Here is a 26,761-nt window from a genome sequence, read left to right as displayed (position 1 = left end):
TAAATGTTTCTTGCATTTTGTCTATTCTGTTTCCAAGATTTTGGATCATCTTTATTGTCATTACTCTGAATTCTTTTTCAGGTAGACTGCCTATTTCCTCTTCATTTGTTAGGTCTGGTGGGTTTTTATCTTGCTCCTTCATCTGCTGTGTGTTTTTCTGTCTTCTCATTTTGCTTATCTTACTGTGTTTGGGGTCTCCTTTTGCAGACTGCATGTTCGTAGTTCCCGCTGTTTTTGATGTCTGTCTCCAGTGGCTAAGGTTGGTTCCATGGGTTGTGTAGGCTTCCTGGTGGAGGGCACTAGTGCCTGTGTTCTGGTGGATGAGGCTGGATCTTATCTCTCTGGTGGGCAGGTCCATGTTTGGTGGTGTGTTTTGGGATGTCTGTGGACTTATTATGATTTTAGGCAGCCTCTCTGTTAATGGGTGGGGTTGTGTTCCTGTTTTGCTAGTTGTTTGGCATAGGGTTTCCAGCACTGTAGCTTGCTGGTCGTTGAGTGAAGTTGGGTGCTGGTGTTGAGATGGAGATCTCTGGGAGATTTTCGCCATTTGATATTACGTGGAGCTGGGAGGTCTCTTGTTGACCAGTGTCCTGAATTTGGCTCTCCCACCTCAGAGGCACAGCACTGACTCCTGGCTGCAGCACCAAGACCCTGTCATCCACACGGCTCAGAATAAAAGGGAGAAAAAGTAGAGAGAAAGAATTAGTAGAAGTAGGAAGGAAGGAAGGAAGGAAAGAAAAGGAAAGAAAGAAAGGAGGGAGGGAGGGACGGTGGGAGGAAGGAAGGAAGGAAGAAAGAAGATAAAGTAAAATAAAGTAAAATATAATAAAGTTATTAAATTTAAACATATTAAGAAGAAGAAAAAAAGGACGGATAGAACCCTGGGACAAATGGTGGAAGCAAAGCTATACAGACAAAATCTCACACAGAAGCTTACACATACACACTCACAAAAAGAGGAAAAGGGGAAAAAATCATAATCTTGCTCTCAAGTCCACCTCCTTAATTTGGGATGATTCGTTGTGTATACATGTATTCCACAGATGCAGGTACATCTAGTTGATTGTGGAGCTTTAATCCGCTGCTCCTGGGGCTGCTGGGAGGGATTTCCCTTTCTCTTCTTTGTTCTCACAGCTCCTAGGGGCTCAGCTTTGGATTTGGCCCCGCCTCTGCGTGTAGGTCGCTGGAGGGCGTCTGTTCTTCGCTCAGACGCTCAGACAGGACGGGGTTAAAGGAGCCACTGATTCGTGGGCTCTGGCTCAGTCAGGCCGGGGAGAGGGAGGGGCACGATGCGGGGCGAGCCTGCAGCGGCAGAGGCCAGCGTGACGTTGCACCAGCCTGAGGCACGCCGTGCATTCTCCCGGGGAAATTGTCCATGGATCCCGGGACCCTGGCAGTAGCGGGCTGCACAGGCTCCCCGGAAGGGGGGTGTGGATAGTGACCTGTGCTCGCACACAGGCTTCTTGGTGGCGGCAGCAGCAGCCTTAGCGTCTCATGTCTGTCTCTGGGGTCCGCACTTTTAGCTGCGGCTCGCGCCCATCTCTGGAGCTCCTTTAAGCGGCGTTCTTAATCCCCTCTCCTCGCGCACCAGGAAACAAAGAGGAAAGAAAAGTCTCTTGCCTCTTCGGCAGCTCCAGACCTTTTCCCGGACTCCCTCCCGGCTAGCCGTGGCGCACTAACCCCTTCAGGCTGTGTTCACGCCGCCAACCCCAGTCCTCTCCCGGGGCTCTGACCGAAGCCTGAGCCTCAGCTTCCAGCCCCACCCGCCCCGGCGGGTGAGCAGACAAGCCTCTTGAGCTGGTGATTGCCGGTCGGCACCGATCCTCTGTGCTGGAATCTCCCCGCTTTGCCCTCCGCACCCCTGTTGCTGCGCTCTCTTCCACGGCTCTGAAGCTGCCCCCCTCTGCCACCCGCAGTCTCCACCCGTGAAGGGGCTTCCTAGTGTGTGGAAACCTTTCCTCCTTCACAGCTCCCTCCCACTGGTGCAGGTACCATCCCTATTCTTTTGTCTCTGTTTATTCATTTTTCTTTTGCCCTACCCAGGTACGTAGGGGGTTTCTTGCCTTTTGGGAGGTCTGAGGTCTTCTGCCAGCGTTCAGTAAGTGTTCTGTAGGAGCTGTTCCACATGTAGATGTATTTCTGGTGTATCTGTGGGGAGGAAGGTGATCTCCACGTCCTACTCTTCCGCCATCTTCCCCTTGTCTCCAGTGTTGACTTTTGTCAAAAGCTTTTTCTGCATCTGTTAAGATGATCATATGGTTTTTATTCTTCAGTTTGTTAATATGGTGTATCACACTGATTGATTTGTGGATATTGAAGAATCCTTGCATCCTTGGGATAAATCCCACTTGATCATGGTGTATGGTTTGCCAGTATTTTGTTGAGGTTTTTTGCATCCATGTTTATCAGTGATGCTGGCCTGTAATTTTCTTCTTTTGGTGGTATCTTTGTCTGGTTTTGGTATCAGGTTGATGGTGGCCTCATAGAATGAGTTGGAGAGTGTTCCTTCCTCTGCAGTTTTTTGGAACAGTTTCAGAAGGGTAGGTGTTAACTCTGCTCTGAATGTTTGGTGGAATTCACTGTGCAGCCATCTGATCCTGGACTTTTGTTTGTTGGGAGTTTTTTAATCGCAGTTTCAATTTCAGTACTTTTGATTGGTCTGTTCATATTTTCTATTTCTTCCTGGTTCAGTCTTGGGAGATTGAACCTTTCTAAGAATTTGCCCATTTCTTCTAGGTTGTCCACTTTATTGGCATACAGTTGGTTTGCAGTAGTCTCTTATGATCCTTTGTATTTTTGTGGTGTCCGTTGTAACTTCTCCTTTTTCATTTCTAATTTTATTGATTTGAACCCTCTCCCTTTTTGATGAGACTGGCTATAGGTTTATCAATTTTGTTTATCTTTTCCGATAACCAGCTTTTAGCTTCACTGATCTTTTCTGTTATTTTCTTCATCTTTATTTCATTTATTTCTGCTCTGATCTTTATGATTTCTTTTCGTCTGCTAACTTTGGGTTTTGTTTGTTCTTTATTTGCTCTAATTGCTTTAGGTGTAGGGTTAAGTTTTCATTTGAAGTTTTTCTTATTTCCTGAGGTAAGATTGTATTGCTATAAAATTCCCTCTTAGAACTGCTTTTGTTGCGTCCCATAGGTTTTGGATTGTTGTGCTTTTGTTTTCATTTGTCTCTAGATATTTTTGATTTTCCCTTTCATTTCTTCAGTGATCCATTGGTTGTTTAATAGCATATTGTTTAGTCTCCATGTGTTTGTGTTTTTTACAGTTCTTTTTCTTGGAGTCGATTTCTAATCTCATAGCATTGTGCTCGGAAAAGATGCTTTATACAATTTCAGTTATCTTAAATTCACCGAGGCTTGCTTTGTGGCCAAGCATGTGGTCAGTCCTGGAGAATGTTCCATGTGCACATGAGAAGAATGTGTATTCTGATGCTTTTGGATGGAATGCTCTCTAAATATCAATTAAGTCCATCTGGTCTAATGTGTCATTTAAGGCCTGTGTTTCCTTATTGCTTTTCTATCTAGATGATCTGTCCATTGCGGAAACTGGGGTGTTAAGGTCTCCCATTATCATTGTGTTACTGTCAATTTCTCCTTTTATGGCTGTTAGCCTGTTAGCCTTATATATTGAGGTGCTCTTATGTTTGGTGCATATATATTTACAATTGTTATATCGTCTTCTTGGATTGATCCCTTGATCATTACGTAGTGTCCTTTTTTGTCTCTTGTAACATTCTTTTTTTATATAAATTTATTTTATTTATTTTTGGCTGCGTTGGGTCTTCGTTGTTGCACGCAGGCTTTCTCTAGTTGTGGCGATTGGGGGCTACTCTTCGTTGTGGTGTGCAGGCTTCTCATTGCAGTGGCTTTGTCTTGTTGCAGAGCACAGGCTCTAGGTGCACGGGCTTCAGTAGTTGCAGCAGGTGAGTTAGTAGTTGTGGCTTGCGGGCTCTAGAGTGCAGGCTCAGTTGTGGCGCACGGGCTTAGTTGCTCCATGGCACGTGGGATCTTCCCAGACCAGGGCTCGAACCCGTGTCCCCTGCATCGCCAGGCGGACTCTTAACCACTGTGCCACCAGGGAAGTCCCTCTTGTAATAGTCTTTTTTTTTTTAATTTTTATTTTTTATTTTATTTTATTTTTTTGTGGTATGCGTGCCTCTCACTGCTGTGGCCTCTCCCATTGCGGAGCACAGGCCCCGGACCTGCAGGCCCAGCAGCCACGGCCCATGGGCCCAGCCGCTCCGCGGCATGTGGGATCTTCCCGGACTGGGGCACGAACCCATGTCCCCTGCATCGGCAGGCGGACTCTCAACCACTGCACCACCGGGGAAGCCCGTAAAGTATTCTTGATTGTAGGTTTTTCCCTTTCATCACTTTAAATATATCGTGCCCCCCCCCGCCCCCCTTGTGGCCTGCACAGTTTCTGCTGCAAAGTCAGGTGATAACCTTATGGGGATTCCCTTGTATGTTATTTGTTGTTTTTCCCTTGTTGCTTTTAATATTTTTTCTTTGTCTTTAATTTTTGTCAGTTTGATTACTATGTGTCTCGGTGTGTTCCTCCTTGGGTTTATCCTGCCTGGGACTCTCTGTGCTTCCTGGACTTGAGTGAGTGTTTCCTTTCTCATGTTAGGGAAGTTTTCAGGTATTACCTCTTCAAATATTTTTTCAGGCCCTTCTCTCTTTCTTCTCCTTCTGAGACCCCTATAATGTGAATGTTGGCACATTTAAAGTTGTCCCAGAGGTCACTTAGACTGTCCTCATTTCTTTGCATTCTTTTTTCTGTTCCATGGCAGTGATTTCCACCATTCTGTCTTCCAGGTCACTTATTCATTCTTCTGCTTCAGTTATTCTGGTATTGGTTCATCTTAGTGTATTTTTCATTTCAGTATTGTACTGTTCATCTTTGTTTGTTTTTTAAATTTTCTGGTTCTTTGTAAACATCTCTTGTATCTCACCAGTCTGTGTCTCCATTTTTTTCCTGAGATCTTGGATCATCTTTTCCGTCATTAGTCTGAATTCTTTTTCAGGAAGATTGGCTAGCTCTGCCTCACTTAGTTGTTCTTCTGGGGGTTTATCTTGTTCCCTCGTCTGGTACATATTCCTCTGCCATCTCATTTTGTCTAACTTGCTGTGTTTGTGGTCTCTGTTTCTCAGGCTGCAGGAGTGTAATTCTTCTTGGTTGTGGTGTCTGCCCCCTGGTGGGTAAGGTTGGTCCAGGGGCTTGTGCAGGCTTCCTGGTGGGAGGGACTGGTGCCTGCACTCTGGTGGGTGGGGCTGGGTCTCATCCCTCAGGTGGGCAGGGGCATGTCTAGAGGCAGTGTGTGGGCTCAGGGTGACTTTAGGCAGCCTGTCTGCTGATGGGTGGGGCCGTGTTCCTGTTTTGCTTGTTGTTTGGCCTGAGGCGTCCCAGCAGTGGAGCCTGCAGGCTGTTGGGTGGGGCCAGGTCTCTGCCAAAATGACGGCCTCCAGGAGCGCTCACACTGATGAATATTCCCAGTACCTCTGTCACCAGTGTCCTTTTCCCCACAGTGAGCCGCACCCAACCCCCGCCTCCCTGAGACACCCTCCAAAACCTGCAGGTAGGTCTGGCCCAGGCTGATACGATGTCACTGCTTTGCCCTGGGTCCCAGCGCACGTGAAGCCTTGTGTGCGCCCTCCAAGAGCAGATTCTGTTTCCTCCAGTCCTGTGGAGCTCCTGCGCTCAAGCCCTGCTGGCCTTCAAAGCCAAAGGCTCTGGGGGCTCCTCCTCCTGATGCGAGACCCCCAGGCTGGGGAGCCTGACATGGGGCTCAGAAGTCTCACTCCTGTGGGAGAACCTCTGCGAAATAATTATTTTCCAGTTTGTGTGTCGCCCCCCCCCCCCAGCAGTCTCGTTGTGGCGGCTTCTGTCTCTGGGTGTAGAATACCTTTTTTTGGTAGTTTCCAGTCTGTTTGGTCAATGGGTTTGTAACTGGTTGTTCAGCAGTTAGTTGTGATTTTGGAGTTTTCGTGAGAGGAGATGAGCTCAGGTCCTTCTACTCCACCATCTTGTCTCCAGTCAACTCCTAAATAACTGCTCAGGCATGGGGGGCAGGTGGGGAGCCGCAGGGCCAAGCCAGTGGCCAGGAACCCAGGCTCTAGCAGTGTATTTATTATTAAATTTAAGTCAGCATACTTTGCGTAACATTTAGGCAGTGGCTCCCTGAGCGGTGATCTCAGAAGCTGCACAGCGAGGAGACTTGTGCTCCCAGCACAGGGGTTTTCTTCTCAGGAATGGCAGGCTGCTGGCACGTCCCCTGGGGAGACAGTTTGTTCCCATGTGGTCACCATTGCAGGTTCACGTACTGCCAGGGAGGACGACCAGGCACAGCTCTGTGTATGTGTTATCATTATGGCACATCAACATTCCCACAAGCACTGGAGGATAAACAGTCAAATCAGGTCAGGACCTGCCCCCAAATTGCCAAACACAGTTAGTAAAGAGAACAAGATCGGTGAGCGACTGGAGTTTTCTCCTTTGCTGAAAAATTTAGAAATCCCTGGATTTTGTAAGCCCGTTTCAGGGAATTTCCTTAATAACTGGATAAGTATTAATTCATCACCTGCTGTGTGGACCACCCTGCCTTAGGTGCCAAGGAAACAGCAAGGGGCAGGACAGATAAAGAGCAGTGTCCTACTAGAAGCTCATCTCCTGGGGGAAGGTACAGCAGGGCAAGGGGTCGGTTGTGCAATATCACACAGCAATGAAAAAGGTGCCTGCCCCACCAGCCAGCACGGGGAATCTCCCAGCCGCCACGTGGAGGGAACAGAAGCCAGACTAGACTGTGATTCCATTCACCCAAAGTTCAAATTCAGGCGGAACTAATTGATAGGAACAGAAGTCAAGATAATGGAGCCTCTTGGGGAGGAGGGTTCATCAGGAAAGGCCAAGGGTGCCTGTGGACGCCAGAACCATGGGTGCCGTGATCTGGTGGTGCTCACGCAGGCGCCCACGTGGGGCACGCATCCAGCTGTGTGTGCATCAGGCTGTGCACACGACCCACAGCAAGTGTGTTGTGTTAGTGACCTGTTGCCGTGTGGCAGGCTGCCCCAAACTGAGCCACTTAAAACAGTAGGTGTTACACAGCCCCTGCTGGCCGCGAGCCGGGTGGGTCTGCCAGGGGCTTTCTGAGGCTGCCGTGGCAACGTTGCGGGCTGCCTCATCTGAAGGCCTGACTGGGGCTAGATGGGCCGCTTCTGGGCGGGCTCAGCACACCTGCCCAGCAGGCTGGTGCCACTGGTGACCGGAGGGCCAGGCTCCTGGCCACATGGACCTCCCTGGGGGCTACGTGCACGTCCCGGTGACACGTCCGCCAGCCTCCCCAGGACAGGAGATTGGGGAGGACAGGCACAGGAGGCCATGCCTCCCGTGGCCTTGTGACATGCCCTCACTGCTCTGCATCCTGCCTGCAGGTCAAGTGCTGGTCTAGCCCCCTCTCCAGGGGAGGGGACTGAAGCTCTGCTCCGCAGAGGGGGTAGGAGCAGAGAATGTTTTAAAACCACCACACGTGTTGTGCCTCAATTTTTACACCAGTGTATTTCCTACTTCAAAAAAAATGGGGTGGAGTGATTGATACAAAGTAATGGTTTTTAGGACACGTGCTCCCTGCTCCCTGCTCCCTGATGAGGTGACGTTGAGCTGAGCGAGCCCTGAATATAAGAGCCCCCTGCGTGCAGGCCGGCGGAGAAGCGCGAAAGGCGAGGGAGCAGCCCGCGCACAGGCTTTGGTGCGGGCGGGGGCGGTGCCGCGGGGAGAAGGGGCGGTGCAGGGCATGGAGAGGACCGCACGCCCGGGGGATGGCTGTGACGCCCAGGCGCCCTGATGACCGTGCTGAGCAGTGGGTCCGGCTGCAGAGGCGGAAGGACAGAAGCGGACGGGGCCGCTGCGCCCCACGCCCCATGCTCCGCGGCCCTGGCAGGCAGTGGGCGACCCTCGGCGTCCCTGGGGGCGGGGGAGAGGCGTCGTGCCCTGAGGAGGGTTAGCCTTGCCCATCGGCGGACTCTGTGTGTCCGCCACGCCCCTCCTTTGGAGGGTCGACCTGGCTGGGCCTGTTTTTACGCATCTCGTGGGGCCCGCGTGCTCCACCTCCCAGACCAAAGCCCCTCCTTTCAAACGAAGGGCGGTTTTTTCTGGAGCAGCGCTTGGCGGCGGCTGCTGGCGTTTGCCTTTAGCGTGACAAGCCGGAGCTCCGAGGTTTGTCCCCGGGGCGGCCTGGCCCAGCCCCAGGCCCTCGCCGCTGGACGCCCGTTTATGCCTGGTTTTGGCTTTGAACTTTGTAGGGCGAGGGGCAACAGGACGGGGTTTCACTGCTTCATCAGAGTCCACGTACTTTGCAGCTTGTGAGGAAAGCCCTGCCACGTGGAATGGGCGCCATGTGCGCTGCCGTCCGGGCTCGGGTTTCGGGGGAGCCGCGGGCAGCCCCTCCACCCCGGCGGGCGCAGCGCCCGTGCACGAAACTGCAGAGGCTTGCTGCCTGTTTGATCCAACCTGGAAGCGTGTGTAGCAGTTCCAAGCCCCTCAACCCCGAGCACGCGGTGACTCCTGCCAAGGCCATGCTCCTGGTGCCTCTCCAGACGCTGAGGGACCTTGGGCCGGGGGTTGGGAGTCTCATGCCAGCACCGTCACGCGTGTGGTCACATGTGTGCTCTTGGGCCTCCGAGGGAGCGAAGGCTTGTGCCCGACGACGTCTGGGTCCCTCTGCTGCTCTGACAGTGGCGTGGCTTCAGGCCCTGTCGGCCACCAAGGTGAAGGGCCACAGGCCGGCCAGAGGGACCCAGAGGGAATGGCTGAGCCCGGGGGAGGGGGCGGCGTCCCTGGACAAGTGTCCGAGAGGTGCAGCTGGTCCCCTCTAGGGAAGGAGTCTCTGTGGTGCTTTGATAACCACGCACATTCACGCCTGGGCTGCCACGGGCCACGCGCCAGGCACGCAAAGCCTGAGCGCAGCTCCTGGTTCCGCCCAAGCCCCTCCCGCGGAACGCGAAGGCTGTGCGACGTTCTCTCTCCAGGCCACTGGGCACGCGCCGCTGCGAGCCAGGTAGGTCCTGTGAAGAGCCGCCCAGGCTGGGAGCTGCAGAAGGCCCTCGGCAGGGCCAGGGGTCACCTCCCCGACAGGGGCACTCGGGCTTGGGTGGTGGCCTGAGGAGCCCCGAGGCTGGCTGCCGGGAGCAGAGGTGGAGAGCACAGGCCCGAAGCAAGCCATGCCTCCTGGGACTCACGTGACCCAGGACAAGCTGCTGGGGTCTGTGCCCTGCCCGTAGCATGGGGTGACAGCAGCGTCTGCCTCGTGGGTTGATACAGAAGTTAAGTCGCGGTTAGAAGCACCAGGCACGGGCCCTGTGTGGTCGGCGATCCACCCTGCATCAGCTGTTGCTGCACTAGGTGGGGCGTGCTCATGGCCATCTGCTGCTCTCAGACGTCTTCTGACCAGGAAGGCGCAGCAGCAGACCTCATCAGCAGGGCCGCCACGGCCCCCCACGGGGCGTCCACGCTGGAGTCCTGCCTGTCTGCGTCTTCCTAGGGATTGGGGGGACACAGCCACGGTGCGGGGGCATCTGGCCCTTCCCTGCAGCGCCCCGGCCCCTCCCTGGTTGCTGTGGTCCAGTGGCTGTGAGGCTCCTGCACCCACACTGCCCATCAGATTGGAAGGGCTTCCCCACCGGAAGCGTCCTTGCCCCAAACCCCCGGCACTTCCCTGAGACGATGCAAGATTCCGCAGAAATTCTTCTTTCGGGAGCCGTGGTGGGGTCGCGGAGAGCGGGCAGGGCTTTCTCAGGGGGCCAGCCGACCCTCTGCCATGCCATGGGACAGGAAGGGCCCCGGACCCGCTGGTGGCAGTGTCCTCTAGGCTGCCGGTCGTGGGGACCACACCCAATCACATGAGCATCTGGGAGAAATTCTCAGCTCCCCCAGCCTGCTGGGTCCAGGCGGAGTGAACTTGTCCAGCAGCTCTGAGGCCTCCTCCGAGGGAGAGTCCAGTGTGGAGGCCCGGTTGGTGCAGCGCCGCGACTCTGGGCGGATCAGCGCCGCGGGTGCGCAGAGCCCTGACGGGCACTGGGGGTTGAGTGGGCGGTGCAGTGACCGCGGGCCGCAGGGTTACAGACCGAGGGCGTGTCGGGCGGGGCTGGCAGATGTGGCAGGAGGCCCAGGCCGCTTTTCCAGAGAAACCCACCAGACGTCTGGGCTGAGCTGACGGCCACCTCCTGTCCGTGGGCCTGCCCGTGGCTTCCTGCCAGGTGTGCCCGAGCTCCGCCTCTGCCGGCGCCCTGGCAACCTTGCTTGCTCTGCTTCTGCTCTGTGGGTCACGGTCGTCTGGGGCTGCGTGATCAGGGCATCCTAGCGGGAGTCCCACTTGGAATGCATCAGTCAGCCACTCAGCTGTGTGGCGCTGGGCACCCGGCTTAGCCTTTCTGAGCCTCCGGCCCCTCGTCTATAAAATAAGAAACATACTCAGCTCACCGAGTTCTTCACAAGGTTGAATGGAGAGCACGTGTAACTCTTGATATACACCAGGCATTTAATAAGTGGTAAATAGTGGCCTTCTTTTTTGGTAGACTGTAAGCTCTTTAAAAAAAAAAAAAATCTTCCTCTTTTTATAAGCACCTGGCACAGTGCCTGGGACATAAGTAGGTACTCAGTAAATGTTTATTTGAGTCAGATGAATTACTTTTAGCATAAACAGATATTTCTCAAATTCTGTGTCCTATTTATTATCCCCTAAAGAACTTTAGCCATGTTTTGACTTCTGTGGTCTTTTGAGGGAAGAGCTGGAACAGACGTTCACCCCGAAGGGGGGGTGGGCAGAGACTCACGTGCTGCCAGAGCTCCTCGGAAATCTTCCCGTGATTTCCTGCCCTGATCTGATGGAGGCCGCCGGGCCAGGCTCGCTTTGATGATGCAAATGTGGTTGTTTTCTTCCAGATTCTGAGAATCTGCACCAGGTATACCCCAGAGCAAGACACCATGACGTTTTCGGACGGCCTGACCCTGAATCGAACCCAGATGCACAACGCCGGGTTTGGCCCCCTGACCGACCTCGTGTTCACCTTTGCCGGCCAGCTTCTGCCTCTGGAGATGGACGACACGGAGACAGGCCTTCTCAGCGCCATCTGCTTGATCTGTGGAGGTACCACCACCTAGAAAACCCTCGTGGAGGGTCCGTGAAGAGCAACTCACACTTGTAATTTATGGGAAATTCCTCATCTCCACTTTGGAGTTATTTTGCATGGAAAAGGACATGTGGATAAAGCCGGCCATGCATGCTTAGAGTTCGTTGCATTTTTCAATATTTTTGTTAAAGGCATTTGGGGTTTTTCTGCTCTGAAATCCCAAAATGCTATTTCTCCAGTTACCACAGGTGCTTTTTTAAAGGTAGGATTAGACTGTTGTAACATAAGTTGCCCCGGGATATTTTTAGGAGAGCCAAGGAACTTGCATGTGCTGTTTGCTCTTCAGGGGCTGAGATCACAAGTCATTGTGTTGGCCCCCTACCATCCTTGGGAGGTATCGGGTGAAATATGGTTCTTCTTTGTAGTGACCCCTCCTGGCTCACGGGAGGCCGAATCACGTGTGGTTAACGAGTTAACTGGCATCAAGTAGGGGGCTGATTGACTTTGCCTTTTTAACCATCCTGCTCAAGGTTTCCTTTAATTCAGCTCAGTAGTGACACCTCCTGGTCACGAGAAGTAATGCTCTGCCGGGGACAAAAGCAACCAGCCTTCAAAATGTGGACATTTTCAAGTATCACTGCTTAAGGCAGTTGCACACATCTTCAGATTTGTTTATGTGATTGAATTATCAAATTAATAAGGTTACGATATAGTGGAACCAAGGAGGGAGGGGAACTGGGCAGAAACTCTAGCCTGCAAATGCGTAACTCTTTCTGTCCTGATACTGATTGTTTAATACCTTACTCCTGGAATCTAGACCGTCAGGACCTTGAGGAACCAACAAAAGTAGATAAGCTACAAGAACCATTGCTGGAAGCACTAAAAATTTATATCAGAAAGAGACGACCCAGCAAGCCTCACATGTTTCCAAAGATCCTCATGAAAATCACAGATCTCCGCAGCATCAGTGCTAAAGGTATGTCCGCCACGCTGCACTCACTCACCCACCAGGTGGACTTGCGGTCCTGACCACAGTGTATTGCTTTTTAAAACCCTGTGTTTTAATTGCGGGTGTTTGATAGTAGCTGCCTTTTTGCTATTATTATTCTGGAATTCATTTCTCATTGGAATCAAAAGGAATTAAATAGTACCTGCCCTTAAAAACAGTAAAACCTCAAGTCTTACCCTACTCGGTGATCTCAGTAGATTAGGAGAGCTTTAAAATTCAGATGACTAAGTGAGTGATTAGAAAAACTGTTTCCAAGAGAGCATACTATATGACCGGCATTTTAATTTTCTCGTTTTGTACATTTCATTCCAGCTTCCCATACATGCTCTGGTTTGTGTAAACTTGATTCCAGTTTTTCCTGAACACCCAAACCTCAAGAAAAAATGAGTAGTGCTTAGGGTGACCGTGACTGGTTACATCAGTCTAGCCGTTGTTCTCTCAGTGTGTAGGCAGATTTAACTTCTGCACCTCTAAGCAAAGGGATTCTTGCCTTCCTGAGAGGTGTAACTATTTTTTGCCTAGTGATTTCCAGTTAATATGGCAACTGGAGCAATTACAGAAGTGCCTGGAGCCACATGGCAGCTGAGTGTGAGAGCAGAACATGCGGTTGTCACTCCCCTTCCCTGAAGGCCTGGTGAGCCAGGGAACAAACTCGACATTTCAGGAAGTGCCTAGAAGCACAGCGAACGTGTTTGACAAGGAGTTTCAATTCCTGAGCTCCTTCTAAGAGTGAGACCCTGAGTTCATCCCTAGCCTGGGATTAAGTGTAGAAGTCACCAGTCTTGACCACTGTCAGTCACTGTGACGTCTCTGATTTTATTTTTTAATATTTTTATTGGAGTATAATTGCTTTACAATGGTGTGTTAGTTGCTGCTGTATAACAAAGTGAATCAGCTCTACGTATACATATATCCCCATATCCCCTCCGTCTCTGATTTTAAATCCGCGAGGCTGTGGAACTTCATACTGCCCCTCCCCGTACCTAGCTGGACAGTGCTAACAGAGCGGACACGTTCTGTAACCCGCATCGTCCAGTGGCCACCAGCCACACGTGGCTCTCAGGCCCTTGAGATGGGGCTGATGCGGCCGAGGCACGCTTTTCCTACGGGAGTTAACCTAGCAGGTGTAAACACTCGCGTGTACATAGCGGCCGCCCTCCTGGGCAGCACGGTGCTACATCGAGTGGGTGATCTCGTTCGTCACACGTCTGTTTCTCAAGTCCCTGCCTGCACCTGTGGGGAACTGCTCTCCTTTCACCGTCTCTCTTCAAGATATACTCTTTCTGGTCTCTTACCAGGAGCTTCTCTTTGCAAATTTGTCGAGTAAATATATACTGATACTGTTTCCTAAAACTGATAGAGGTGTGGAGTTGTCACATTTAAGTATGTCAGCCTATCTCTGCTGTTCTTCTACAGATGAAGTGGAAATGTTTTAATGGTGTCAAATTAGGAGAGCCTCTGGGAGGCCCTGGCAGCACGGTTTTCACCCACCGTTGTTAAAGTAGATGAAAGTTGATTCCCTGGTTATCACCTTGACTCCGTATCTCTACCAGATTTCTCTGATCTCTTTTGAAAAGGTGCAGAACGTGTAATTACCTTGAAAATGGAAATTCCTGGCTCGATGCCCCCTCTCATTCAGGAAATGCTGGAGAATTCTGAAGGACATGAACCCTTGACCCCAAGCTCGAGTGGGAACACAGCAGAGCACAGTCCCAGCACCTCACCCAGCTCCGTGGAGAACAGCGGTGTCGGTCAGTCACCACTGCTGCAATAAGACACTTTCTAGCCACTTCCAACATTCCCCAGTACCTTCACTCCTGGGATTTAAAATGCAAGGAAAAAACATTTTTACTGCTGCTTAGTTTTTGGACTGAAAATATATTCAAACTCAAGAAGGACCAAGAAGTTTTCGTATGTATCAGTATATACCCCTCACTGTCTAACTTACCTAGAAGTACAAACTTTTTAAATTCTAAAAATCAATCAGCCATTTCATGCAACCGAAAACCAGTTAAAAGCTTCTGTTCTCCTCTGTGAACACTCAAGATTGCATGGCAAAGACCCAGTCAAAATGACTTACCCCTGGTTAAGTTTCTGAAGACTCTGTACATACAGAAGTATGGCTCTGTTCTCTCTCTCCTATACGTTTGGTGCTTTCCTTTTGTCTTGCATACTCCAAATAACCAAGACACCAAGGTTATGGAACCGATTACTGTACATGTCCAGTTAAGAAAGGGTCAAAAAGAAAGATAACTCTCTTGCCTTCGCAGATCAAGACGTCGAGGTAAGGAAATGGGACTGTCGTACAGTGTGGCAAGATAAGGCTAAAGGTGTTCTACTTTAGTTAGTGTAGAAGCTTGTCCTTGCTCTCTGGATGCTCTCAGACCGCATCTTTCCTTTCATGTTGCCCAGTGAAGTATACGACAAATTCACTGCACTAGCAGAAGAGAATTCTGTATCAGTGTAACTGCCAGTTCAGGTATCAAATGTCATTTGTTCAATTGTGGATGTCACTTTAAATTAAAGGTGGTTTATTACTTGTTTAATGACATAACTACACAATTTTTTTTAAAAGATGATACATTTTTACAGTAATGATAGCCTCCAAGGCAGAAACACTTTTCAGTGTTAATATAAGTTTTTGTTTACCTATTCACAAGCCATTAGGGAGGTTTCATGGGATAATGAGGGGCTGCTCTCTCACCTGCACCGTGTAACTAACTCTGTATCCTTCCTGATTCCCGCTTGTTACTGGGGGAATTTGCGTTGCCTCCCCAAAGTCACCGGCAGAGAATCTGCGTCCTCTGGCCTGGTCCAGTCACTACGAACAGAGTGGAGGCTGGGGTGGAGTGGTTAACAGACCCAAGTGTCTGTCAGTTTCTTAGTTCTCATTTAAGCACTAGTGGAAAAAAATTTTTTTTTGATATATTAGCAAGTCTGTGATGTACTTTCACTGGCTCTGTTTGTACATTGAAATTGTTTAACAATGCTTCTTTCTATGTTCATACACTGTTTACCTTTTTCCATGGAGTCTCCTGGCAAAGAATAAAATATATTTATTTTAAAGGTGTATGAGAGCTTTTACTGCACGTTCACCTTCAGTAAAGAGACAGAGAACACAGTTCCATTTTTAATGTTTAAATTTCATTTCAAAAAGCAGGTCTGTAGTCTGCAATCAATCATGACAATTAAAATCTGTGCTAATGCACAACAGTCTATAACAATTCTACAAGCCAATCAGACAGTACATGACATTTCAATGAGTAAAAAAGAGCATAAAACTGTATGTGTAAGAACAAAATGTTAAAAGGCCTACCACAATAATAAAAAACCGTCAATTACATCGTCACATTAAAATAAGCCAGATGTACAAAAGTCTTGAGACAGAAAAGACAAAAGGGACAACACAAGTTATCTGCTGAAAACTGTTTTCTGTGCTCTGTGGGCACCTAATTAAACATCGCAAAATCAACATCTTCTTCTTCATCAGACTCTGCAAAATATTTTACTTCTTTCCTAGCCCGACCGGTCCGCGGCAGAGAAGGTGGTTCAGAAGTGAAGTCTGATGGGAAGATGTCCACATCTGAATCCTGATCAAAAGATGTTTTCTTCGGTTTCTAGACATTTTTTTTTTTAAAGAGATTTAAAACCCCGAAGTTGGGGGGGGGGGGGAAAAAAAGACTAGTGTTAAAGAGAATTATTATTCCTTACACGTCATTTATATTTGGGAAATACTACCAGCAGTGGTTCTTTTAAAAGCAGAACTGTAATGCTAACTTAAGTGTGAAGCCAGTTACCTAATCATTTTCACGAAGGGCTAATGTGCCACCTTGGTGATCTCATGATACCACCATTACTTATTTAAGACTTATGGACAGTATGTGTAGTGCACGCAGTAAGCGTTTATAAAAGGCAGAGGAAGGTCACCAGGATGGGCCACAGTCACAGCAGATGACTGGATGGAAAACGTCAGTGTGGAGAGCACCACAGAGCTAAAGTCATCTGTTCGTGTTTTTTAAGTTTTAAAAGGAAGGGGGAGAGAGAAAAAAGGGTGGCATTTGATGTTATTAATTTACCTTAAAGAGACAGTATACTGCTGGAGAAGGGTCAGACAAATTGGGAAAAGTAGCCACAGTCAAATGAATTCAAGTTAAAAAGAATCAAATCAGTCCTGGTCAAATAAATTCGAGTTCAAAAGAAATAGCCTTAATTTGGTCTGGAAAGTAATACTTTAGGGTAGCATGTAACTTCTGCCACTGCAGGCCGTGGAAGACTCGAGCAGGCTGATTTATGCCGCCCTTTATCCAAGAGGTGGTCCCGATTATATAAATTTTACATGTGGATAATTTTTTAACCATATACAAGCCCCCTATGGATAAGACATACTAGGTTTAAATCTGTTAGAAGACATTACAGTAACAAGCGAACTAAGCCAATTATATAACATTCTTAAAACTGTGCATTAAAAAGATGCTGCTAATTACCTTGCTTGTTGTTCTAGAGGTTTTCCTGCCAGGGTTATAATCACCTTCGTTTTCAGAGCCAGATGCTTTCCTCTTCTTTGCCCCTCGGCCTTTACCTTAAAATGATACAAAGGGGTTTTTCTCCCAAGGTTAATCAGTGCAATATAAAAAGTGTCAAAGCATTATACTTTTACTTCTTTGGCATGCCCAGTTGGTACTGCAATCCTGATCTCTTACTGTGATTAACATAGAAACAGTGTGTCAGCATCATTTCGGTTCTGGGGTTGACATGAGTAAGGAGTATTTCACCAATACATTTAAATTAGTTGGAAAGTGCTGGTGACAAACTTTAATGACCAAACCCCTAATGCATAAAAGAAACCTTGGCATTTTGCACAGGTGGTACTTGGCCTGAAAAGAAAATCTCTTAGAAGAGAATTCGTTAAATTGTATGCGATGAAAAAAATTAGTTTCTAATTTGTCATAGACCAATACTTCTAAAAATATAGCATGAATTACTAGAAAAGCAAGACATACTTTCTTATTAGCACACATTGTAGAGGTCTGGATGCTTACTGTAACCTCTCCTGCCACACAGCAGTGACAGCCAGTTGCATATCCCATTTTAAGTAGCACAGCCCGCCCTACACTAAACTCCCCAGTATTAATCACAAGACCATCTGTCAAATCCATATTCCTTCTCAGACTAGAGTCACCCCATGCGGCCTATTTTTTTTTCATCTACCTAATCTTGCATGTTCATCACTGGAGGAGGAAGGGGAGAAGGTAACATGTAAACGGTCACCAAACGTTCTCCATCCTACAGTGATGCCAGAGAAAGAGAAAAAGTAAGCGGCAATTCTAAATTTTTTAAACTTAAAGAGCTATGACTAACTGATTGTACTAGTAAGAAAAGATAGCCTAAATGGTCTTGGGATGTCATACTTGATCAAATGAATCAATGAGATGGCACTATTGAATTTACAAAGGTTTCAAACCATGCACTGCCTAAGTACCAACCTCCCTAGTCACTATGTTTCTTTTCTGCCCCTTCGGTTTGCTGTAGGTCTGTATCTCCTTAACCCAACCAATGCTTTAAGAAAGAAACACGTTGATGAGATTATCTATCAGTTGGACAAAAGACTGAACAGCTACCCTTACAGAAATCATGTCTTACATATTTTTTTAAGCATCTTTAAGGACTTCGTAGATTCCAGAGGCAAAGAGGAGACAGCAGGGAGAGGAGCTGGTGCTGTGCCCTTGCGGGGGCCCTGAGGACAGCTGTTTCAGCTCCCACATGAAGACAGGGCTCTGGTCTAAGGGTCCCCGCTCCAGCCTCCGCCAAGGAGTCTCACACTTTAATGAGGACCCCCCACTGCCTTTTATAACCACTTCCAGGGAGTCCGCTGCAAGGGGTCTCTGAACCATTCTTTGGTAGCAAGTTGCTGACTTACTTGACCTCTTTGAGTCTCAGTTTCTTGATTTGTAAACAAAGTGGACTAAATTGCTGTATTTCCTTTGGACTCTAATTCAGCACTGATTCTTAGAACATTGCTTACTGAGGAGTGAAACAATTTAAAATAAAATAGGTACCCAGTCTCTCTAAATTCAGTTAGTAGAAGAGACTAAACACTTGCCACATGCAATATGCTAGAGGGTTACACAAAGATAATCCTCACCTTTGGGTGCTGTTGTCTTCTTTGGAACGCCAAATTCGGAATCCGAGTCAGAGTTTACAGTCTCTACTTTCTTCTGTTTGGGAGTTCTCTTGGGCTTGGGGGCTGTATCTAAAGATGGTTTTCCTATTAAGCAAATTTCCATTTCATAGATCAATGTGATACTCTTACAACAATTCAAGCTGGAGTGAGTCCTATAACGATGGAATTTCTTACTGCTGATATGAAATTGAGTAGCCTTAAATAATGTAATGATTTCTCTCCGTTTGGTGCCAGTGTAAAGGCAAACAACTGCTCATAGGTGACAAAATGGTTTTTATTTAATTTTTCATAATTTGCCTTTTGATAATTCAATTGAGAAATTTAAATTAACAAGGGCCATTAAAATGAATGAAGCAATAACTTTTAAAAAGCAGTAGTAAAAAGACATTAATGATAATGCCAAGTATAACCACATGTTAAGTTCTAACTTTTAAAATGTTTTAGAGAAAAAAAAATTATGGGACCCTCAAATACCATGAATAGAAACTTCACTTCCATTCAGAGGTTGAAATCAGACTTGGTACTTTTATGTGAAAAGAAACATGAAAATTCTAGGTAAGTGGATAATAGATCCAAAGGCCTTTATTTTGATGAATTTTGTTTTTAAAAACCTTGCTTCATTTACAGTCTATGAAAATTGATAAATCAGCCTTTACTTGTGTGATTAGTAAAACCTAATTTGCAAAAAAAGAACGTACTGAATTAACCACACTTTTCTATTAAAAACACCCACGCTCCTTATATGGAAAACGTGATCGCGATCCAATACACGGCGCTCAAGGTGAGGCCCCTTGTTGGAACAGCAGGAGCGGCCTGCAGGCTCTGTGGGCTTTCCTACCGCTAGAGCCACGGGGCAGCCACGGGGCAGCCCCGGCGGGAGTGCGGGCTCCACACGTGGGGAGGTGCAGTGACGACCCTTTCTCCTGGGACGTTTCCAGGCCTGCAGTGTTAGGTGGCACTGGCGACGCTACCGGGCGGGTGTAGGTCAGGTACGTGCGTCCTCTGAGCCCGTCTGCTGTGAAGCACTGGAGCCACAGGACGGGAGTGGCTGCGCATGCTGGCCTTTCAGTTAGTGCTAAGCTAACTCGTTAGGTCTAATGGGGGTGAACAGCCTGATGAAGGAAACGGGCTGACACGTTCAGAGAGGGAAAGGGCTCCCCAGTTTTCAGGGTGGTTGTAAGATGCTCATATCAAGATGCTAAAAAGATGCTTAAAGGGGAATTACAGGGCCCGTCTCAGTTTGCGTTCTCCAGAAGCAGACCCCACCTGATCCTAACGAAAAAACTCAAGTTAGGAGTGCCCACTTGGGAGGTACAGGAAGGCAGTGCAGAACGAGACAGTGAAGAGAGGGCTGGGTAATGGGAGGGTGTCGAGCTGTCATCACTCTGGAAGCTTCACCGCGTGAGGAAGCGGAGAGCTGGCATGAAACCCGAGCGAGCTAACCTGAGGGGCACGAACCCTGAGAGACGTGCAGACCAGCTTTCCTCAGTCACGGGTAAAGGGTGGCGGGCACAGCAACAGAGAAAGTCCTCAGTAGAGAAAGACAGACCATGGCCAGGGCGGGGCTAGAGGCTGGAGGGCCGGGGCTAGAGGCTGGAGGGCCAACCAATTTCTCACCACCGCCCCAGTGTGTCCAGAACAGCAGGGGCTTTTACTGTTGTTCTGCTGCATGCAGTACATGTGTGTCTACAACGGTGGGTGTCTGTTGTGCGCTTCTAAGATCCTGAAGGGACATTCCATACTGTTGATTTACTTGCTGGGTAAGTGGTGATTCTCTTTTAAACCCAAAGCACTAACACTGACCTCCTTCAAGGTGTGTGCCTCAGTACCAGTAACAGATTCATGAATCAACTCCAATCAACTTATTCATAAACAATCTAAGGTTACGGAAAAGAAAGCTGCATGACTCACAAACAACAAGAGGCCCAGACTGAGCTGAGCGACGGCTCCCAGGAGGAGTTAGGCATGGCCTACACAGCTGAGGCGGGCAACTGCTATCAGCACAAACTCTCAGCCTACTTCACAACCCAACAACTAACTACAGCACAGCTTTACCAGAAAGCTGTCTTTCCATATCAATGCATGGGGTTATAATTACAGCAGCTTTAAAATGAAGTCTTACAGACATCTGAATAATTACCTCACACGGTTAGAAAACAAGAGGGATTTTCCTCATACACATTTATACTTCATACCTATTTTCTATTGAAGTCCTAGTGCAAATAGTTTCAAATTACATTAAGTTTCCTTTAACCATCTCTGTATGTTTTATGCGATGCTTAACAAAATCAAATACAAGTACATACCCTTCTTAGCAGCTACTGTTTTACTTGGAACTTTTTCTGTTTGTTTCAGACCAAATGATGGTGAAAAGACAGAAGCAGAATCTTCTTCATTACTGTCAAATTTAGCTGAATCTAAAAATTACAGGGTTTTTTTCAGTAAAGAGATTCTATAAGGACCACTTAGTAGTAAAACTGATTCTTTTTACTGATGACATCTCTTTAGCTAGATAATAGATCTTGTAAGTTTCTATTTTGTGATCATATAATCCACCGTATACAAACAGCGGAAAATAATATAACAATGTTATATTTCAAAAAAGTTACTCTGGTGTAGAACAACATAGAAATGCATACAGTAATAAAAATTCCTAATAGTCCCAAACGCTAATCATTTAAAACATAACTGACCAATTCAAAAATACTGACGACTTATTTTAAAATGAGACATTAAAAAGTTCTCACTGTGATTATTTTAGCATCTACACATCTAATTAACCATTTCAGGAATATCAGTTCATCAACTTTACGTCATTAAAGGTTAATTGAAAAGGCATGTAGGCTTACCTTCAGTTTACTTTTACACTCAATTTAATTAATCAATACCTCCCTCCATCCTTCCCCCACTCAAACCAAAACAGGGACTCTTAAAATGGCAACTTGGATGTGAAAGTTTTATATAGCTGTTTTGACATGCTTTCAAAAATGTGTATCAGTACTTATAGAACCTGTACCGCATCTATCTACATGTATGTGTGTATTTAAAAAATGGAAAACAGTAACTCAAATGTAACTAGGTTGTTCTGACCTTAGAAATTCCACACACAGAAATGTAGGCAATAAAAAAGTATGCACACTGATTAAATTTGCTTCTATGAAGGTTCTAGTCTTTCAGCTACTGGGGTTCAGTAAAACAAATCTGCATATTGGTACACTTGTAGCTTTAAAAAAAAGCTGTCATATATCCATTCACATTGCCATGAAAATTAAATTTTGCTCTTCCAGAATTTCTGTCTATACTATTTTCTCTCCTTAAAACACTCACACTCCCCCCACTATACATACATACATACACACACACACACACACACACACACACACACACACACACACACACACACACAGGTTTGCATCTGCTTCTCCACCTAAATGCTTCCATAATGCTGATTTTGACCAATCAGTTGGGAATCACCTCAGGAAAACTAAATAAACCTTATTACATTGGGGAAAATGTAAAAAGAAGGTAAGTTTTTTACTCATAAAAAAAATCCATAGCAATAATACGTAAGTAACCAAGAAAAAGACTAAATGAGCATACCATCTTCTGACTTCTGAGAGTATGAAGGAAATGAGAAGAGATTCCCGTAATCCTGACCTTTGTCATGGGAAGACTTTCTAATAGAAAAATTAAACACAACAATATAATGTAAGTATCTGGTTTCAACTTTGACAATTTATATATAATATGTATTGCAGGATTATAATTACAGAACAAAATTTTAGTTCTCTCATTTGTTGCCCTTTGCCAAAGACAGGGCAACCAAACTCCTTTCTTCTCTCTCATAAGTGTAAGTGTGCATGCATACACACAGAGACACCAGACAAACCAACGATTCAACAGAAAAGCAAAACTTTAAAGTTATTCAAAATATCACTAAATTTTATGGTTGACAGAACCTCTTCAGAATTTAACATCAGTAAATTATTGGCAAAAATCCCAGAAGAAAATCTCCATCAGAAGAGGCAATAATCTGACTTCTAATACTTGACTGCTTGTGGTTAAAATACTTCCTTAAAAATCTGAAATAGTTCACAGACTTCACATCCTACATGTTATGTGTTCACACTCACCAGAGGCAAGAAAAAAATCAAGACCAAAGCTAGGGAGGAAAATTAAACCTCTCAATTCTAAAGATTTAATAACTTTTCTCTGAACCAGGAGTGGTCAAGCTATGTCCCGTATGCCTGCTGCCTAATTTTGTAAACAACATTTTACTGGAACACAGCTACGGTCGTTCACTTACATATCATTTATGGCTGCTTTCCTGCTACAAGGGCAGCACTGAGTAGTTGCAACAGAGACCATATGGCCTGCAAAGCCTAAAATATTTACTATCCAGCCCTTTATGGAAAAAATCTGCCAACCCGTGCTCTAAACTATAGCAACGGTTATGTAAGCAGCTGTAATATTAAGCAGATATATTACTTCATGAGAAGGACCTGACCTAGGATGGAGCTTACTGTAAGACTGCTGCAGATGTCCAGACACCTAGCTGCACCATACAGCTGAACAGCAGTTGCTGTGTTACTTACTCTGGACTAGCTTTGGATTTGCCTGGTGAAAACGTATATTCATCTTTATCTAGGCCATCTGAAGGGACAAATTCATCTTCTCCATCATTTGTTATGGGAGATGCTTTAACTTTCAATTCCTCTAAATCATTATTGTCATCGTCATCATCAGCATCGTCGTCCTCTTCTTCTGAGAAATCAAATGTGTACTTAGGCCTTTCAGCTAGGACAAAAATAAAAGTGAGTGTTAAACTCAAACCCAGCTTTATCAACATGAAATACTATTCCAAACAACGCACTTGAAATATATTCCAGCTGTCTCTTAAAATATACAAGAAAAAAAAGAAAAAGACAAGCATTAGAGAACAAAAGTCGACCACTCTGCCTCAGTTACTCTGATGGTGCTGACATCTGTTCTGTACTCCCTGGAGGCTCTGGGGCAACGCTGCCTGTCTCGGGAGAGGGTGAGCTGATGAGGCCACTAGGATGCTGCCTGTCATGCTTAAATCTTACTCAAAACAGTGAGGAAAGCAGTCATGGCCACTGTGAAAGTGACTGCTAATATGAGATTTCTCATTTCTGCAATTACGAAAGACAACTCTTACAGGTCTTTAGGAAGTGCTGCACTTTCTTTTAACCTCTTCCATAAAAACTCCTATCTTCTCTTCACAGTAGTTTTACTATGAAATAACAAACAGTCATTTCTCAGATGAATAGTAAAAATAGAGATAAGACCTCAATATATTAGCAAAACAATATAATGCATAAAAAGGTACCAACTATGGAGAAAGGCACACTGGTATAATGCAAGTAAGTTTTACTATAATTTCTAGCATATACTATGGAATAAAGTTTTGAAAGTCATTTGGATGCTATGCAATTTTACACTTCATTTTAGATGTATGGAAAAAGCCTAAATACAATTTGAAAGCATTTAATAAATTTTCATGTAACTTGTTACTGTGTTAAAAATTCACCTCTAAACTATTGCAACACTGTAAATCAACTATAATAAAAAAAATTTTTTTAATTCATCTCTATTATACGACCTATGCACATTAGGAAAAGAAATTCAATCACTTAGTGACTAAAGGCCTGAGATATAATTTTGAAAGTATCTCCCAGAGATAAAAACAATCATATTTTATTATTCATTTTATGTAAATTAGGACTTAACAATTTGAGAAGAATCTATAAAATAGGACACATCAGTTTTTATTTGAAGACTTCAAATTAATGATTCAGAAAGGATCAAATCACATGCTTAACAGCAATATGTATTAGCAAAATGGGATTCTGCAAGCCTAACTCTAACACTGCAATTATCTAAATTATGCTGTGTGCATATGGAACCAGACTCCTAATGTAGGGGAAATTCTTCATGATACAAGGGGTAGAAAACGAAAAGAACACTACATAGCACTTCTATGGATCCATCACTGCTGGTATACTACACCAAGGTATGTTTTTTTTACCAAACATCTTCCAACTATGGAGGGAATACAACCCAAACTTTATAACAAAAATCGGTAAGAAAACATGATTCACTTTAGAGAAATTCAGTCCAACTTTGCTAGAAAATAGCATTTTGTAAAGGTTTTTTTGTCTTCATGAACTATAACTTCTGAAATACTAATGGTTTAGTACTTCAGAAACACTGATGATACTAATACCAACTTACGAGTAATACTAACTTTGTCAAACCATAATATATATTAAAATATAAAATATATCAGAATACCAGCCGCTCTCCTAAGTAAAGAATCTCGTGGAATAACCACAGGTTCTGTTTCTTCCAAGTCACTTTCTGACTTGGATTCATCGTCTGACCAAGGATTCCGTTTCTTCACTTTCTTTGCGCTGGGTTTACCAGATGATGTAGGTGCTTTTCTCACCCTGGTACCTAAAAACAAATGAGCAACAATAAGACATGTATCAATACCTATCCAAACGTCATTAGTAAAAATAAAACTATTGTAATGAAAACTTCATGATAAAATAACAAATGTTTGTGAAAACTGAAGACATTACTTCAACTAGTAGAAAAAAAGTGCAATCAAAAGAATGTAGTAATATCCTGAACATACAGATTTTCTGACACACAAAAATACTCTTAACAATTCCTCACCAGGCTCCTTTTTCTCCCTTTTGGGTTTGGGACCTTTATTTATAGGAGCTGACGGGATCAATGCCTCTTCTCCTGCACCTTCTACTTGTGCACCACTGAATTCTTCATCAAATTCCACTTTCACTGCTGTGGTATCGAGATCACCCTACACATTGAAAAGAAAACCAAACCATAAGTAAAAATAAAAGTTAAATTAGGGCTTCCCTGGTGGCACAGTGGTTGAGAGTCTGCCTGCCGATGCAGGGGACACGGGTTCGTGCCCCAGTCCGGGAAGATCCCACATGCCGCGGAGCAGCTGGGCCCGTGAGCCATGGCCGCTGAGCCTGCATGTCCGGAGCCTGTGCTCCGCGACCAGAGAGGCCACAACAGTGAGAGGCCCACGTACCGCAAAAAAAAAAAAAAAAAGTTAAATTAACACCATATACTTTAGAGATACACTTCCAGCCAAGAGATCGTTTTTTCATATCAGATGAGTTAAAAAACAATATAAAGCGTGATTCTATTGAGGTCCTAAGAAATGACTTTGATCAGACCCTGTTTTACTTTATCTCATGCAGCTGTAGAAGATGACACTGCTTACCACTCCCTTCTATGACATGACAGCTACTTAAAACCAACTATGAAAAATAAGAAGGCAGCTTTTGATTATCAAAGGGACTTTCAGACTCATAGCTAAGTATACCACAAGGTACCTGAAAAAATATGTTCCCATAGCTCACGCCTCTATATACTAGGAAAAAATCTTCAGATTACTGAATGAAAATAAGCAACCCATGTCTTATAATGCCTAGCAGTACATAATGAAGTCCCCTGACCCTGAGACAGAGGGAGGGAGGCCTAGGGCAGGGTCAGAGCAGACACCACGGAGAAGGGGGCCTTTCCCACTGGGCTTTGAAGAATCAGGTAGATTCGCCAGGTGAGGAGAAGGAAGGCGGGAAGCGCGCCCCAGGCACAAGATAAAGACTCCTGTCTGCTAAGACTCAATGAAAGGTGAGGGGGAAAGGCAGCCAGATGGAAGCAGGCAGGCGTGCGGGTGCTAAATCACTGTGCACCAGGAATCACCTATAACAACAGGCTCGTTGTTTGGAAACATCACTCTGGTGGTGAGAGACAAGACTGAGAGGACTGAAGTGAAGAAGGAAGAAGTCGTGACTGGATGACTAGAGACAAGATCACTGGAGCCACACGGCTCACCTTAAATTATCTCAGGGAAAATACCAAATTCTAAGACTGTGTCAGTGTAGACCAAGATAAGAGGGTGGTATCTGGAACTTTCATAGACAGTCAGTAGGACTGAGTTATAGACTAAATGAAAAAACTCCCAGGTTTTCAGCCTATGTTAGTGACAGCTGGTAGTGCCAGGAACTGGGATCAGGCGCAGAGGTGGGAGGGCAGTTTTGAAACCCAGATAATGGATGGGTCCCTGCAGGCATGCTGAGTCTGCGGGGCGTTGGGCATTCTGGTGGCTGTATTAGCCTGGCCCTCCTGGAAACATTACAGCTTCAGGACGTCGATTAAGGAGTCACCAGTGTAAGTGATAAAAGCTCTGGGCACAACCGAGGTCACTTGGGGAGACCATGAAAGGTGAAGAGAAGTGTGCTGAGAACGGATCCTGGCTAAGACCTTCAGAAAAGGAGAGAAACGTTTTCCTAAGGAGAGAGCAAGTTCTATGTGCAGGGGAGCCTGTGAGACCTCCGTTTATCAGAACCGTGGAAGAGAGGGATCTCCCTG

At 46.0% G+C, this 26,761-nt stretch overlaps 2 protein-coding genes across 7 annotated transcripts in view; one reads left to right on the top strand and one right to left on the bottom strand.

Moving 5' to 3' along the window:
• Positions 1 to 15,816, top strand: part of RARB (retinoic acid receptor beta) — a 440,801-nt gene extending 424,985 nt beyond the window's left edge. For all 3 annotated transcript variants that reach the window (XM_049710130.1, XM_033431957.2, XM_004271906.4), the window contains exons 6-8: positions 10,951 to 11,155; positions 11,956 to 12,114; positions 13,725 to 15,816. In XM_049710130.1, the coding sequence (XP_049566087.1) occupies positions 10,951 to 11,155; positions 11,956 to 12,114; positions 13,725 to 13,921 (561 nt within the window). In that variant the 3' untranslated portion in view covers positions 13,922 to 15,816. The remainder of the gene's footprint in view (positions 1 to 10,950; positions 11,156 to 11,955; positions 12,115 to 13,724) is intronic.
• Positions 15,265 to 26,761, bottom strand: part of TOP2B (DNA topoisomerase II beta) — a 99,025-nt gene continuing 87,528 nt past the window's right edge. For 3 of the 4 annotated variants that reach the window (XM_049710113.1, XM_033431955.2, XM_004271904.3), the window contains exons 29-36: positions 25,031 to 25,175; positions 24,644 to 24,805; positions 22,924 to 23,125; positions 21,929 to 22,005; positions 20,635 to 20,745; positions 18,290 to 18,412; positions 16,632 to 16,726; positions 15,265 to 15,764 (exon numbers count right to left, since the gene is read on the bottom strand). In XM_049710113.1, coding sequence (XP_049566070.1) covers positions 15,597 to 15,764; positions 16,632 to 16,726; positions 18,290 to 18,412; positions 20,635 to 20,745; positions 21,929 to 22,005; positions 22,924 to 23,125; positions 24,644 to 24,805; positions 25,031 to 25,175 — 1,083 coding nt within the window. In that variant the 3' untranslated portion in view covers positions 15,265 to 15,596. The remainder of the gene's footprint in view (positions 15,765 to 16,631; positions 16,727 to 18,289; positions 18,413 to 20,634; positions 20,746 to 21,928; positions 22,006 to 22,923; positions 23,126 to 24,643; positions 24,806 to 25,030; positions 25,176 to 26,761) is intronic. The other variant, XM_033431956.2, reaches the window with a different exon arrangement.

Source organism: Orcinus orca, chromosome 5 (genome assembly GCF_937001465.1).
Source record: "Orcinus orca chromosome 5, mOrcOrc1.1, whole genome shotgun sequence".
NCBI classification, from domain to species: domain Eukaryota; kingdom Metazoa; phylum Chordata; class Mammalia; order Artiodactyla; family Delphinidae; genus Orcinus; species Orcinus orca.
The sequence above is the reverse complement of the archived record's forward strand: the minus strand, read 5'-3'. Positions and strand labels throughout refer to the sequence as shown.